The following is a 14,924-nucleotide window of genomic DNA, read 5'->3' as shown; positions in this document are numbered from 1 at the left end:
CACGCGCACCCCCCAACTAATTATTCAGATCATGGCTAGTCTCTGTCTACCCAATGGAACCCTCCCTGCCCCCACACCACTGACTATCTCATCCTGCTATACCATCTTCATTAACAGAGCAGCTAGATTCTCTGTACCTCTGGGGACCATTTCTTTGTTTAAGTTTGGTCGCCATCTGAACAGAAACTGCAGAGTCTGCTGAATGTTACTCAGCTACTGCTGCTTCAGTTCCCAGCAAGGGAGTGGGCACAAAGCACCGGAAGCAAACTGACCACTTTAGCCTGAGGCTGGGTTTGCCTCAGGTGCTCAATGAAAGCAAATAGGACCAGTGAGTGCATCTTCTGTTCTAGCTGAGGTGGAGGTGCCACCTGACCATTTCTGCCCTCATACTTCAGGGCCAACTCCTACCAGTTTTGCATTCCAGCTGTAACTAGTTGACACCATCTGTCCTGGATACTCCACTCAGCTAAGGCCTGGGAGCAGCCAGTTTATGACACACCAGCAGCAACCCTTGGTTCACATGCAGGGATCAGTCTCCATGCATCGACAGCAAAAGCACAAAGTTGCAGCAGCAGCAGCCAGTGGTGAGAGTAAGGCAATTATAAAGATTGAGGTGGAATCAGTCCAACTGACAGAGACAGCTCCTGATGGGCAGGAGTGGAGAGAACAATCTGAAAGTACCAAGTTCTCTAACACAGGATGCTGGACCAGTCCTCAGCCCCTCCCCCATCAAAAGACCAGGATAGGGGGCACAGCCCAGGCAGCTGGTAGTGTTCTAGAAACTCCAAGGATACAAGGGAAAAGGGAAACCCAAGAAAGTCATCATTAAACCCAGAACTGCCTAATACCAGCCACCCAGAGGTTTGCAGCTGACTCTGGCACTGAGGATGTCCAATCAAAGTGTGGTGCCTCATTTCTGTATAATCCCTGCATTGGGATGAAGGACGAAAATGCCATAGTTCAAGACTAGCTTAGGCCACAGTAAGTTCAAGGTCAGCCTGAGCTAGACTAACATCAGCAACCAAAAAACAAATACTAAGACGAAAACCTTACCCTTCTCTCACACACACACACACACACACACACTCACACACACAGTTAACATTGCAATTAGTCCAGAGCTGGAGTAGTGTGCTAAGAAACCAAAGTAAGAACAAAGCCCAGGCGAAGCAAAAGCTCACTCCCAAACCACTAACACTTTTATAACCACTTCCTGTAGCAGGACAACACTTCCATGCCCCACCATGCCCCTTGCTCCCAAATGCAGAATGGAAGAGAAGGTATGAGCAGGCCCAGGATGAAAAAGCCCACACTGTTCCTTGGAACTCCAGGGGAACTCCTGCAGAGGGATTGACTTGAGTCAGTCCAGGGAGCCCAGGAACAACAGGTCCAAGAAGAGCCCAACAAGGAATCGGAACTGCAGGAATTTCTCCGCTGATGCCCAAGGAGGGTGAACTTGATTTACTAGGCATAGGCCACAATCTAGTCACATGACCAGAGACAAGCCCCGCCCCAAACCCCAGCTTCTTTCTCTGAAGAGAAAGCCAAAGACCCAGCGGTGGGGAGCAATCAATGGGCTTACTGGCTACAGGCTTAGCACACAACCTGACCTAGAAGGAGCATCAAGGAGGGAGGGTCAGCCCTGGGATCAGGAGACCCCAAGGCATAAGTCAGGATGTGTGGGTACCTGTTTTGTCTCAAAGACACAACAGAGCTTCAGGCACTCACCATCCCAATTTTTATCTCCCAGGAGGAGACAGAATTCAGGCCCAAGCAGCAGGTTGGCCCTGGAGAGCTAGGGCGAATAGCAAAGCTGTGAGGTCTCATCTTCTAGACTTGAGCCCCCAGGTTCCGGCGCCAGAAGGCAGAGAGCGAATTCAGGACTCTAAAATACTCAGGTAATCTCTGCTGGGCTGCCTCCATGCTGGGTGGGTGGGGTAGGGGAGTGGGGTGAGCAGGGGCCATCCACACAGAAAACAAGCTGTTTGAACTAGGTATCCGGTGCAGCCCACGCTAACTCCCACCTACCCGCTGGCCTGTCCTTGCTAGCAGTTGGCCAAGGTTTCAGAGAAGAGGCGTGGGAAAGAGGAAACCCCCTAGTTCTGACACCCTAAGCAAACACATGGAGGTGTGGGGGGCAGATCCCTTAGCTCACGCTAGGTTTTCCTAACCTGCCCCCACATCCTAGCCCATAGGCCCTGTGCCGCCACCAAACTCCCAACACTCCTATCGTAGTGCCCAGCCTTACCTGGTGCCCTCCGGTTGTAGTTCACCCCCACATCTATGGTCTCTGACCTCGTGCGACCCCCTGCAAACATCCCAAGACTCTCCAACCCGCCCCCACTCGAGCAAGCTCCGCCCACCCCCACCAAATCTCACTTCCCGGGCTTTTCCTCACCGCCCCCCAAGGCCTGTAATCTGACCCGCCCACCCCCTCCCCAGCGCTCCCTACCTGCAAGCACCAGCCCTCCCGCTCCCCTCCAGGCCTTTTCCCTCGAGCGGCCCAGCCCTCCCCCTCACGCCTAGGCCGGCCAGAGGCCTCCCCTCCCCCCTCTGGCCTCGTCTGCCGCCTCCACACAATTACCCCCTCCGGCCCTGCGACTTCAAGGATCCCGCGACCCGCGCCTCACTCGGGCGGCCTTCAAGTCCCGCGAGCCCGGCCCGGGGCTGGACGCTGTAGGCCGCCAGCAGATATCTGACCATCTCACCCTCGCTCTCCCGCCTCTGTCAGCGCCGCGGGCTCGGCTTCTCGTTCCCAGCAGGGCGCCCCGAGGCCTCCCCTCTCGGCCCTCGGCCGGAACCTCGGATGTCCTCGGGCCGCCCCGGCGGGAGGAGGCCGGAATTGGGCCTGGGGCGGGCCATCTCACCTGCGCTGTGGCCGCGCTCCGGGGCCTCCCGGCGGGCTCCGCAGCGGCAGCTGGGGCCGGGCCTGGGCCCGGGGCGCGCCCCCCTGCGCCTCGGCCTCGGCCTCCGCCTCTGCGGCCTCCGCGGCCTCCGCCTCAGCAGCAGTGGTAGCCGCGGCGGCCATTCATTGTGGGCCAGGCCGCCCCAGCCGAGCGCCGAGGAAGCGCACGGCGCTGCCGGCAGGGAGGAAACGGCCTCGGCCCCGCCCCTTAGGCAAGCTTAGCTGCGCTTCGAGCACTTTAGTTTTCACCGGCTTCTTCCTCAGGGGTCTCAGTTCTGTAGGTGGTCTAATTGAGTGACTGTGGGACCGGTTGCTCTATATTTTCGAACTTCAGCTTCTTGTAAAATGAGAACGACGACTGTTGTTCCAGCCAGTTTAGGCTCTTTGTGGAAATGAGGTTTCAAGGAGTGAGCTGAGGAAATTCGATTAAGATCACAGGAAAATGAACGCGAAGATTTAAATTTATGCTCAAGAGGTCAATAAAGCGAAGACTTAGGGTGCTTACGCGATGTCAAGTTCTGTTAGCATTTTGCACTAACTTGGATAATTACACGTCTTATAACTGTTAGGTCTGACTAGTTTTTGGATGGGTTAGCAGAGTCAAGAACAGAGTGCGTGTGGACTGGGTTAAGAGTGTGTATTGATTGCTCTTGTAGAATAGCGCGTTCAGGTTCCAGCATTCATATCAGGTGGTTCACAGTTGTAGAGGATCCGTCACCTTTTTGCTCTTTGGGGAAGTACACACACGTGCACATCGAAATAAGAGTAAAATAAATTGGGCTGGAGAGATGGCTCAGCGGTTAAGAGCACTGACTGCTCTTCCAGAGGTCCTGAGTTCAATTCCCAGCAACCACATGGTGGCTCACAACCATCTGTAATGAGATCTGATGCCCTCTTCTGGTGTATCTGAAGACAGCTACAGTGTACTTATATATAATAAATGAATAAATCTTAAAAAAAAAAAGAGTAAAATAAATTTAGAACAAAACAAGTACGATTGTGCCTGGTAGAAATGCCTGAAATATCTCACCATCTAGGAGACTGAGGCTGGAAACTCCCGAGAGTTCGATTCCGCCCTGGGCTATATAGCTCCAGGACAACCTGGATTGAGTGCCCTCTACCCCCAACTAAGAGATAACACATAGCAAGGCAAGCTAAGATCCCAGGTAAAGCACACATCCCAGATCCTCACATTTTCCTTCTTGCATGTAGTAGGCCAACGCTCATTAGGTTTACTGTCTGAGTGGCTTCTCTGCACACTTCCCAGGCATTCTGTTATTTAATCTTTGCTTTTGACAGTTAAGACTCCTATTTAGGGCTAGAGAGATGGCTCAGAGGTTAACAGCACTAACTGCTCTTCCAGAGGTCCTGAGTTCAAATCCCAGCAACCACATTGTGGCTCACAACCATCTGTAATGGGATCTGATGCCCTCTTCTGGTGTATCCAAAACAGTGTACTCACATACACCAAATAAATAAATAAATAAATAAAACCCCTATTTAACAGATAAGGGAATAAAGAGCCTTACATTTTAAGTAACTTGCCCAGAGTACGTGATGGGACTGAGATTGAAAGCCAGCGAATACTATTCTAGAGCCTGAGATAACCTACAAGGTGCACACAGGAGACACCTAAAGGTGCCAAGTTTCTCCGTTTTTTGCCCTGAACTAAACTAATGAAACTCCCTTATAGAAAGGTTGTATAATTGGAAACTACTTGTATAGCGTAACCTCCGCGCTTCCTTTCCTAGAAGAATCTTGTTCTTGGTCGCCCACTGTAGGTTGCGTCTCTAATTGGTCAGCTATTGTCACGTGACCGGCCCGCCCTCTTTGCCGACATGGCGGCTCCCAGGCCCTAATGCGAGAGGCGTGCACTGCGACTCCTTGGATCCTGTGAGCCGAAGGCAGAAGCTTGTCCGGGTGTGTGTGCGTGTTGGGAAATCTGCACCGCGGGCCGTGTGTGTGTGTGTGTCTGTGTGTGTGTGTGTCTGTGTGTGTGTGTGTGTATGTGTGTGTGTGTGTGTATGTGTGTCTGTGTGTGTTGGGAAATCTGCGCCGCGGGCCTTAGGGTCTAGTGCCCTCGGAAACGCAGGGTGTTATCGAGGCCACTGGATTTAAGTTTCTATTTTATAGATATGCAGGTCACCGCCGCCCAAAAATACAGCCCTCTGATCTCCCTATGCCCTTCCCCTTCTCTCGAAAACGGTAGGCGGGTTGAGGCGCCCGCGGATGTCCCTCGCGAGGACGATCCTGTGGCTAAGCCGCCCTCTCCGTCCGGCCCGCAGCCTCTGTAGAGCTCAGTTCATGGAACGGAAGGCCCAGGAGCCTCCCTCACCACCAACGATGGAGAACGGCACACGGTCCTGTGAAGAGCGCCCACCCGCGGCCCCGGTCGCGACTGTCACCGAGGGCGCCGCCAGAATCTCCTTCCCCAGTGCCAACGAGGTTTTCTACAACCCGGTGCAGGAGTTCAACCGGGACCTAACGTGAGCAAGGGTCGCGGGTCAACTAGGCCAAGGGGAGTGGGTCAATTAGGTAGAGGATAGTACGAGACTATTAGTCCGGGACCGGGCACTCGAAAGAAGAGAAAAGTTGGTAGGGAGGAGTCAGCGTTAATCAAAGGCCTGCATCTTGAAAGATGAACCACGCATCAGATTTTTATAGTAAGGGTCAGGACTATGCATTCCTTTTAGGGTCCTCTGGTGTTCAAGGAGGTGACTCCCCTTTTCTCTTTACAATGTGGTCTTGGACTTTGACTTCCCAGAGTTGATTACTGTAATTGTAGTCACACAGACTTGTTAGTCTTCTACAAGTCAAATTTCACATCAGTTTACATACTTTGAATTGAGGGGCTGAGGGGGAACTTTGCAAAGGTCACCTTCAGGTTTTCTGGGTTTAACTAAAGAGAGAGCAGTTAGCATCTTAATCTTTGAGGTGGGATTTCTCTTTATTAGAACTTGGGGCAGTAGGGAAGGGACTAGGGAACGACAATAACCTTTCCACTGCCAAAGAGAGGACTGAAGACCTAGGCCACAGCTAAGGAGCTGGCATAAGAGAGTTTACAAGCTGACCATCCCCCTACCATCCCCTCCTCCAGGTGTGCTGTGATCACAGAATTTGCTCGAATTCATCTTGGGGCCAAGGGAATCCAGAGTGAGTGGAGGTTCAGGCCTAGGGGCACATATAAAATTCACTCCCCCCTTTACCCATGCCTCATTAGGCTCCTGAATACTCTAGGCGCTTTGCTCCTTCTGCCTTTCTCCTGGGGGTTCAGGAAAGACTTCCCTGCATGAATCACCAGGATTTTGACCATTTTGAAAGTTATGGTGAAGTTTCTTAAAAGGAGCATTGATAGTCTCTGGTTTTTGCCTGGGTGAGTACAGTCAAGGTCCCAGGAGAGAAGGACTTGCAGAAAATAGCTGTGGACTTGTCTGATCAAGAGGAGGAAACAGCTGGACAGAATGAAAACCTGGCCCCAGGAGACCAGCCTCGGACAGCTGCAGTGGGTGAGATCTGTCAGGTAGGGGCCTCAGAAAGAGGTGGCCACTTGTGGGTCTGGGTGAGAGGAAGAAGCTGGGGGGCTCTAGAAGGTGTTTGTGGGAGATCCACAAAAGCCCAGAAAAATATAGAGACCTGGACATCAGTCAAAGCACATGCCACAAAACTCTTAAGGACCAGAGTTTGATCCCCAGAATCCATGGTGGAAGGAGAGAACTGACTCAACTGTAAATGAGTCATTTACAATTTTAAGCATAAAGAACTAAGGCACGTCTTTGCTTACTTCCCAAAGGAAGGTCTACGAGTGCTGGAAGGCCTGGCAGCTTCCGGTCTGCGCTCTATCCGATTTGCCCTAGAGGTTCCTGGCCTCCAGTCTGTGGTTGCCAATGATGCCTCTGCCCGGGCCGTAGAGCTTATGCACAGAAATGTGGAGCTCAATGGTGTGGCACATCTTGTACAGCCCAACCAGGCAGATGCCCGGTAGGTTCATTGGCCATTGTCACTGGTGGGGTGGTACTGGAGATGGAACACAGGCCTTTGTGCATGCTAAGCAATGGCCAAGCCACATCTCTAGCTCCAAGTAGGTTTTAGGCAGGCCTGCCTAGGGACTTCAATGGACAACTTGGAGTGAGGCTCCCTGGGGACTAATCCTAGCCCTGTTTAGTCTCCAAGTATGACCTTAGGTTAGGCCATTGAACTCTTAATTTCCTTGTTTGTGAAAGAATAGTGATTTTATAGGGGTTATACAGTTCTGTTTTTCTAATTTTTATTTTGTCTAATTTTATTTATCTGCTCGAGAGACCATCAGTAGGTCTTCAGGCTTGTGTTGAAGGCACTTTCATCCACCAAGCCATCTGGATAATCTTTTGAGAGCATCGTGTAGCCGAGAATAGTCTAGAACTTTGTGACTGAAGGTGACCCCGAATTTTTTTTTTTTTTCTTTTTTCTTTTTCGGATCTGGGGACTGAACCCAGGGCCTTGCGGTTGCTAGGCAAGCGCTCTACCACTGAGCTAAATCCCAAACCCCCTAAATTTTTGTTTAACATTTAAAAATAGATTTTTAGGGATCTGGAGAGATGGCTCAGCAGTTAAGAGCACTGACTGCTCAGTTCTGAGTTCAATTCCCAGCAATCACTTGGTGGCTCACTGTCATAGGATCCAATGCCCTCTTCTAGTGTGTCTGAAGACAGCTATAGCGTACTCATATACGTAAAATAAATCTTTAAGAAAAATAGATTTTTATGTGTATGAGCGTTTAGCCTACACATGTGTGCTGGTGCCCTTCCAGGCCAGAAGAAGGTGTCAGACACCCTGAAAAGGGCATTACAGTTAGTTGCGAGTCATGTGGGTGAAATGTGGACCCCATGAACTCAGACCCCTTACAAGAGCAGCTCGTGCTCTTAGCTGGTGAGCCAATTAAATTATGTCATACTCCCGTGCATGCATGCGTGCGTGCGTGTATTGAGAGGACAATTTATAGGAGTCACTTCTGTCCTTTCACATGTGGGTCCAGGGATTAAATATGTAGCCCTGGTTGGCCTGAAACTCTCTGTGATTTGCCTCCCAAGTGCTGGGTTATTAGCACACCTGGTTGTGACCACGAACATTTCTGACACTTAAGTCTTTACCTGACATGTGTTACCATGCCTGGTTTATTCAGTACTAGAGATCAGATGGAGCCTAGAGGTAGGCCCTCTGCCAACTGAACCTGCATCCCCAGCACACACAGCCTGCCTTTTTGTAAGATGCAGTCTCATGCACTTCATGCTGGCCTTTCCTTAACTCTATGGATGTGACCTTGAACTACTGATCCCAGCCTCCACCTTTGTGCTGGGACTTTAGGCTTAATTACAGGATTCCCAGTTTTTGTTTGTTTTTCTGGTTTTTTTGAGACAGGTTTGCTCTGTCTGCTATCGCTCTCCTGGGACTAGATTGTAGATAGGCTGGCCTCGAATTCACACAAAACCACTTGCCTCTAGTGCTGAGAGTAAAGGCGTGTGCCACCACTGCCCAGCGTCAGTTTTTTCAATTTTTATTTTATTTTATTTTTTGTTTTTATTTTTTTTTTAAGATTTATTCATTTATTATATATAAGCACACTGTAGCTGTCTTCAGATACACCAGAAGAGGGCATTGGATCTCTTTACAGATGGTTGTGAGCCACCATGTGGTTGCTGGGAATTGAACTCAGGACCTCTGGAAGAGTAGTCAGGTGCTCTCAATTTTTATTTTTTTTGAGACAGGGTCTTACCTTGTGGCCCTTGATGGTCTGGAAGTCCTAGAGATCCAATCGCCTCTGCCTTCCCAGTGCTGGGATTAAAGGTGTGAGTTACCACACAGGCCCGTAGCAGCCTTCTTAAGTAACAGAAGTGGATAGCCCAAACTTTATACAGCAGTGCTGTTTAATGATGAGGAATGTATCGATCTATACGGACTTTGTTTTGACACATGGTCTGACCAATTTGAACTCATGGTTTCCTTCAACCTTCGACGTAGTTTGAGATTATAATTTTACACTACCGGGCTCCAGAAAGTCACTTTCTTTTCTAACATCGTAGCCTTGTAGTTCACACTGCTCACAGGTGGCCTCTCTGGGACCTGCTCCCACTCTGTTACTCCACCTCCTTTGCCAAGTGCCTGCCCTTTGTCTTATTTTTAAATTTCCAATATTTATATTATGGGTGGGACTATTTTGCCCGTATGTGTGAACAACACATGAGTCTGAGGAGGTCAGAGGGGCCCGATGCACCAACGCACAGACATATATGCAGGTCAAGCACCTGCACACATAAATAAGTCACTTTTTAAATGTCAGCAGATGAGAGAAGCTGACTGCTGTTGGTCGGCCTGGCCTCCCCTGGAGTACACGGATGCATGTGTCACTGAACCTGGTTCTAGTCAGTAGGCCTTCTGTTGCTGTCTCTGTGGGGGTGGGGGTCGTGTGTGTTACTGCAGGCAGAGGAGCAACTGGTGAGAATTGTTTCCCTCCCACTGTGGGACCTGGAGAGCAAACTTACTTTGTCCAATCTAGTGATAGGTCCCTTTATCCACTGAGCCATCCCATCAACCCTGTTTGAAATTTTTGATTATGCATCTTACCTGTGTGTTCATGTGTGTGCGCAAACCTGCACAAGAGGGGAAGGGAGGCAGCACACAACACAAACACATGAAGAGGTCAGAAGAGGATGTCCTAGGTAGTAGTGCTGAGTCATCTCAACGTGGGTGCTGAGTCATCTCAGCATGGGTGCTGAGTCATCTCAGCATGGGTGCTGAGTACATATTTGGGTCTTTTGTGAGAGAAGCATTTTCTCTTAACCACTAAGCCCCTGCTGCTTGGCTTCTTTATGGCTACGAGGGCTGAGGGAATGGTCCTATTATTTTGGCTGTTGTTTGTCAGGGTTATAGGTGGGGTGACTGAGTCCTTTGTAAAACACTTGCCTAGCATGCATGAGACTCAGGGTTCCATCCGTGTGACTAAACTATAAAATAAAATGCCAAATGGCTTAGCTAGCTTCAAGTTCAAGGGCAAAAACGACTGTGTCATAGGGAATGAAGCAGGGGTTTAGTTTAAGAGGCTGAGAACTTGGACCCCTCACATCTAGGATGCTGATGTACCAACACCAAAAGGCATCTGAGCGTTTTGATGTCATTGACCTGGACCCTTATGGCAGCCCTGCCCCCTTCCTGGATGCAGCTGTGCAGGCTGTGAGTGATGGAGGTGAGGCTGGCCCTTAGCATCGGGAACACCCAATCAGGTGTTGGGGCGGGGTGTTTGGAGGGTCATCACTGCCCAGCCCTTCCCCACAGGACTTCTGTGTGTTACCTGCACGGACATGGCGGTATTGGCAGGCAACAGCGGAGAGACGTGCTACAGCAAGTATGGGGCCATGGCCCTCAAGAGCCGAGCGTGCCATGAAATGGTGAGACTCCCCCCAAGCTGGCCTGGGGGTGGGGAATAGGCTGTGAGCGTTCCTATCCTGGCCTTTGAGCAGACCTTGTTTTCTTTTTCCTTTTTTTTTTTAAAGGTTTATTTATTTTATGTGCACACTGTAGCTGTCTTCATGCACACCAGAAGAGGGCGTCAGATCTCATTACGGATGGTTGTGAGCCACCATGTGGTTGCTGGGAATTGAACTCTGGTCCTCTGGAAGAGCAGTCAGTGCTCTTAACCACTGAGCCATCTCTCCAGCCCCCTTTTTCTTTTTTTAAATGTTTATGTTTTCAGACACACCAGAAGAGGGCATCAGATCCCATTACAGATGGTTGTGACTGTGGTTGCTGGGATTTGAACTCAGGACCTTTAGAAGAGTAGTCAGTGCTCTTAACCACTGAGCCATCTCTCCAGCCCTGAGCATACCTTTCTGTACTGATGGCCTGCTCAGTGCCCTCAGATGGCCAGAAATGGCCCATTCCAAGCTGTGATGTGACTGGCAAACTGATCTTTGACATCCTTGTTCAGTGGGCGGTAATTTTTTTTCTAGCATTCTATATAGTGTATCCTAATTTTAAAAAGTAGTTTTGCTTGGTATGGTGGTGCATGCCAGCATTTGGGAGGCAGAGTCAGGTGGATCTCTTATTCCAGGACAGCCAAAGGTACATAGTGAAACCCTGTCTCCAAAAAAAAGCTTTAATATGTATGTATATGTATGTGTGCGTGCTTTTTTAGGGAAGCACGTGTGCCGTAGTAAGGTTAGGACAGCTTCCTGGGGTTCATTCTTTTCTCCCACCATCTGGATCCAGGATCGGTCTTACTGGTGGGTGCCTTTACCCACTGAGCCATCTTGCTACCCCAAAATGAGGATATAGAGTATTCCAAGCAGGAATCTGCTGTGTGACCTCTCATGCACTGAATTACAAAGCACTCAGAAGAAAACTAGGTTTTCATATTACACCTGGGAATGGATATTGTGCATGCAAGGTGCTTTACCACCGAGCAACATCCCCAGTACAAGAAGCCCTGGTGTTGAAGGTTTGAGACAGGCCTTCTTGTAGTCTTGGCCGGCCTCGAACTTGCTATGTACCTCAAGTTCAACTTTAACTCTGGCCCTTCCCACCTCTACCTCCCAAATGTTGGGACAAAAAAAGAAATCCTAAAGGACTGTTTGTCCAGGTCTGAGCACTGATCCCAGCTTAGCCTGTGACTCTGACAGCACCTTTCTGGGTCTTGGTTTTGTATCTGTGAGAGGTGTGGTCATGGCACCTACTCTGTGCTTGGGAAGGTTGCTATGGGAAGGTAAGCAGGAAGGAATGGTCAAAGAAAGGTAGATCCTGTCCTTGTACTTCAGGTCCCGTCATCTTTCGAGCCTGGGCAGTGCTTTTTTATGCCAGAGGCACACTGAGCTTGTGAGGTAGGTTTAAATCGCCTGTGCAGGCTGTGGTCATTTAGTGCCTGCTACCAGCCACAGGGATGACTGACATGGTTCTGCGAATGGAGAAGCTGAGGGGCAGAAAATCTGGCTTGGAGGGCAGTTCTAAGCCCAAGATGCATTTCCAAGTTTGTTCTTCCTGGCGCTAATGCCCATCCCTGCCGCCAGGCCCTGAGAATCGTGCTGCACAGCCTGGACCTGCATGCCAACTGCTACCAGCGGTACATCGTGCCACTGCTCAGTATCAGTGCTGACTTCTACGTCCGGGTCTTTGTCCGCGTCTTCACAGGCCAGGCCAAGGTGAAGTCCTCAGCCAGGTAAGCCCGCAGGAAGGGAACCTGATGAGGTGATGGAGGAGGGGGACCTTGGTGTCTGAAAAGGGACTGAGTCAGTCTAGGGAATGGTTGGGTTGTAGTGATCACATCAGGAACTCATGGCCTTTCCTGGGCTCCTACAGCAAGCAGGCCCTGGTGTTCCAGTGTGTGGGTTGTGGAGCCTTTTACCTGCAACGCCTTGGCAAAGCATCTGGAGACCCTGGTGGCAGGTGAGCAAGGGAATTTTGGGTTATAATGAGGGATGTCCTTGGCCCCATCCCTCCAACTGCCTCTCCTTGCAGGGTCAAGTTCTCTGCAGCCTGTGGTCCTCCAGTGTCCCCTGAGTGTGAGCACTGTGGACAGAGACACCAGGTGGGCCCAGGTCAGGGGCAGTGGGCCAGGGTCCTGGAGCTTACACATTCATGCCTTTGCTCAGCTGTACCCCTGGTGTCCCCAGCTGGGGGGCCCCATGTGGGCAGAGCCCATCCACGACCTGGACTTCGTGGGCCAAGTTCTTGAGGCAGTGACCACTAATCCTGGCCGCTTCCACACTTCCACAAGGATCCAAGGTGTCCTTAGTGTGGTTACTGAGGTATGAGCTGGACCTACACAGGGAGAGGGACCCCGTATACCCGCCTTTGTGCCAGCACTCCATGCCACTCCATCCTTACCTCTCAGGAACTTCCGGATGTCCCTCTCTACTACACACTGGACCAACTGAGCAGCACTGTCCACTGCAACACACCCCGCCTGCTGCAGCTTCGGTGAGAGCCCCTGGGGGCAGCTTGGGCTGTCAGCCCGCTGTGTGCGTAGGGCAGAGCGGAGAGGTCATGGTCCCACCAGCAGGTGCTTTGTGTTTTAATTTTTTCTGCACGTGTTTTGCCTGCACATGTGTAAGTACTGTCTGCATGCAGTACCTGAAGAGGCCAGAAGGTGTCAGATTCCCCAGAACTGGAGTTAACAGGATTGTAAACTGCGGTGTAGATGCTGGGTTCCAAAACCCAGAGTCCTCTGCAAGAGCAGCAAGTGGTCTTAACCACCGAGTTATCTCTCCAGCCTCCAGAAGGTGGTTTTGATGTCACAGTCTGCAACGTGAGTTGCTGTGAAGAAAACAATTATGCCATTCCACAGGACCTGGCTTGTGCCCACCTGGGTCAGCCTATGCTTTGGGGTCTAGCCTCCTTTTTGGGGTCTCTGTGCACCCAGGTCAGCTCTCCTTCATGCTGGTTTCCGAGTCTCTCTCTCTCATGCCTGTAAGAACGCAGTGAAGACAGATGCTTCCCCTGAAGCACTCTGGGACATCATGCGTTGTTGGGTGAGAGCAGGCGACCCCTTGGTTCAAGGCAGGAGGGCCAGGAAAGGGTGGCAGCTCGGGTGCTCCTTGACCTTAACATCTCCTGACCTCTGTGCCCAGGAGAAGGAGTGTCCAGTGAAACGGGAGCGGCTATCTGAAAGCAGTCCAGCATTCCGAATTCTTGCTGTGGAGCCCAGGTATGAACAGATATGCAAGGGAACAGGCTACCTCAGAAGTGTAGCAGGAACGTGTGCACTGATGTCAGACGCTGTTATTGGGAAATCCGGAACCTCTTCCACCTTGATTCACCCTGTGCCCTTCCCCACCCTTTTGCACCATCTGTGGTTTAGCCATACATCCATATGAGTATCTGGGTCAGATTAGAGTACAGAACCCTCCATGGCTGGCTCACTCTTCAGTAGCAGCCTGAGCTCAGTACACAGGCTGTTCCACCTTGCCCCTTTGCCTGGGCCCTTCTCTGTCACCTCAGAGAAGCCTTCTGGACTGGACCACTCTGTCAAGCATTGCAACCCAACTATGTCTTTTACCAAAACAATTATTGAGCGGCATGTTCTAACAGCATGGTTTTATTATTTTATTTCTTTATAGTTCTGGGGCTAGAACTTAAAACCTCACAAGCTGGGCAAGCTTCCTACCTGAGCCACACCCTAGTCACACCCCTAGCCCTAGTGATTTGTCTGCTTGCTTGTCTGTCTCAGGCTGCAAGAGCAGCGCCACTGGAGCAGCTCCAGGCCGCTGTGTCGGGAACTTAGGTGTTAGTGCACAAAGGGAAGAGCTCTGGGCCTGGCAGACCTGTGGTGCTGCCTCAGGGTGGGCAGGTTCTAGGGCTCTCTATGTTCAGCCTGCATGGCCGCTGCCTCCAGCCTCCACCCATTTGTCCAGGCTGAAGGCCAACTTCAACATCCGGGAAGATGCCAACCCCAGCTCCCGCCAGCGAGGACTTAAGCGCTTCCAGGCCAATCCAGAAGCCAACTGGGGTCCCCGGCCCCGTGCCCGGCCAGGGTGAGTGGTAATGTTGTAGAAGTGAGGGTTTTCTAGGGCTGGGCAAAGAAAGGTGGGGTATCAGCCCCCCTCTGCACAGGGGCAAGGCAGCGAGTGAAGGTCTGGCAGAGAGGCGGAGGCTGCTGCAGAATAAGCGGAAGGAGCCAGCTGAGGACCCAGCCCAGCGCGCCGCTCGCCTCAAGACATTCCCCTGCAAACGATTCAAAGAGGTGATTCTCGCCTTCCACCCTCCCTGCCACAGGGCACTGCTGGGGCCAGGGACTGAGGAAAGAAACCCAGCCCTGTGCTCACAGCCTAGAGTTTCACACCCCTGTTCTCTCACCAGGGTACCTGTCAACTAGGAGACCAGTGCTGCTATTCACACAGCCCTGCAGCTCCTGTGGCCTCTGGTGATATCCCCATCACAGACTGTCCAGAGACTACCACCAAGCTCTCCCCTGAACCAGAGGCTGCTCATGGGAGCATTCCTGGGCCAGGTGTAGACTGAGACAATAAAGAGCTATAACCTGCTGGTTGTCATTTGA

The 14,924-nt window shown here is 51.2% G+C and overlaps 2 protein-coding genes across 9 annotated transcripts in view; one reads left to right on the top strand and one right to left on the bottom strand.

The window, feature by feature from the left end:
- Positions 1-3,071, bottom strand: part of Nacc1 (nucleus accumbens associated 1) — a 17,916-nt gene extending 14,845 nt beyond the window's left edge. The window contains exon 1 of one of the 4 annotated variants that reach the window (XM_063277753.1): positions 2,868-3,071. Coding sequence is in view for 1 of the 4 variants with exons in the window: in XM_006255214.5 (XP_006255276.1) it covers positions 2,249-2,318 (70 nt within the window). In the remaining 3 variants the exon portion in view is untranslated. 4 annotated transcript variants of the gene reach the window in all.
- Positions 1,536-14,924, top strand: Trmt1 (tRNA methyltransferase 1). 5 transcript variants are annotated; one of them, XM_063277830.1, is made up of 19 exons: positions 1,543-1,898; positions 3,943-4,071; positions 4,687-4,825; positions 5,191-5,391; positions 6,003-6,058; positions 6,289-6,425; positions 6,696-6,883; positions 10,006-10,121; positions 10,211-10,323; positions 11,938-12,086; positions 12,227-12,313; positions 12,386-12,455; positions 12,541-12,675; positions 12,762-12,847; positions 13,290-13,398; positions 13,498-13,574; positions 14,281-14,400; positions 14,480-14,609; positions 14,726-14,924. In XM_063277830.1, exons 4-19 carry the CDS (start codon positions 5,210-5,212, stop codon positions 14,885-14,887), a joined length of 1,917 nt encoding a protein of 638 aa, XP_063133900.1. In that variant the 5' UTR covers positions 1,543-1,898; positions 3,943-4,071; positions 4,687-4,825; positions 5,191-5,209; the 3' UTR covers positions 14,888-14,924. The 5 variants fall into 5 exon arrangements, with proteins under 5 accessions (XP_006255298.1, XP_008770587.1, XP_008770588.1 ...); XM_006255236.4 differs by lacking the exon at positions 3,943-4,071 and having other exon boundaries at positions 1,536-1,898; XM_008772365.4 differs by lacking the exon at positions 3,943-4,071 and having other exon boundaries at positions 1,541-1,898; positions 5,115-5,391.

Source organism: Rattus norvegicus, chromosome 19, assembly GCF_036323735.1.
Source record: "Rattus norvegicus strain BN/NHsdMcwi chromosome 19, GRCr8, whole genome shotgun sequence".
Lineage (NCBI taxonomy): Eukaryota > Metazoa > Chordata > Mammalia > Rodentia > Muridae > Rattus > Rattus norvegicus.
Note: the sequence above shows the minus strand (reverse complement) of the source record. Positions and strands in the feature narration are given on the sequence as shown.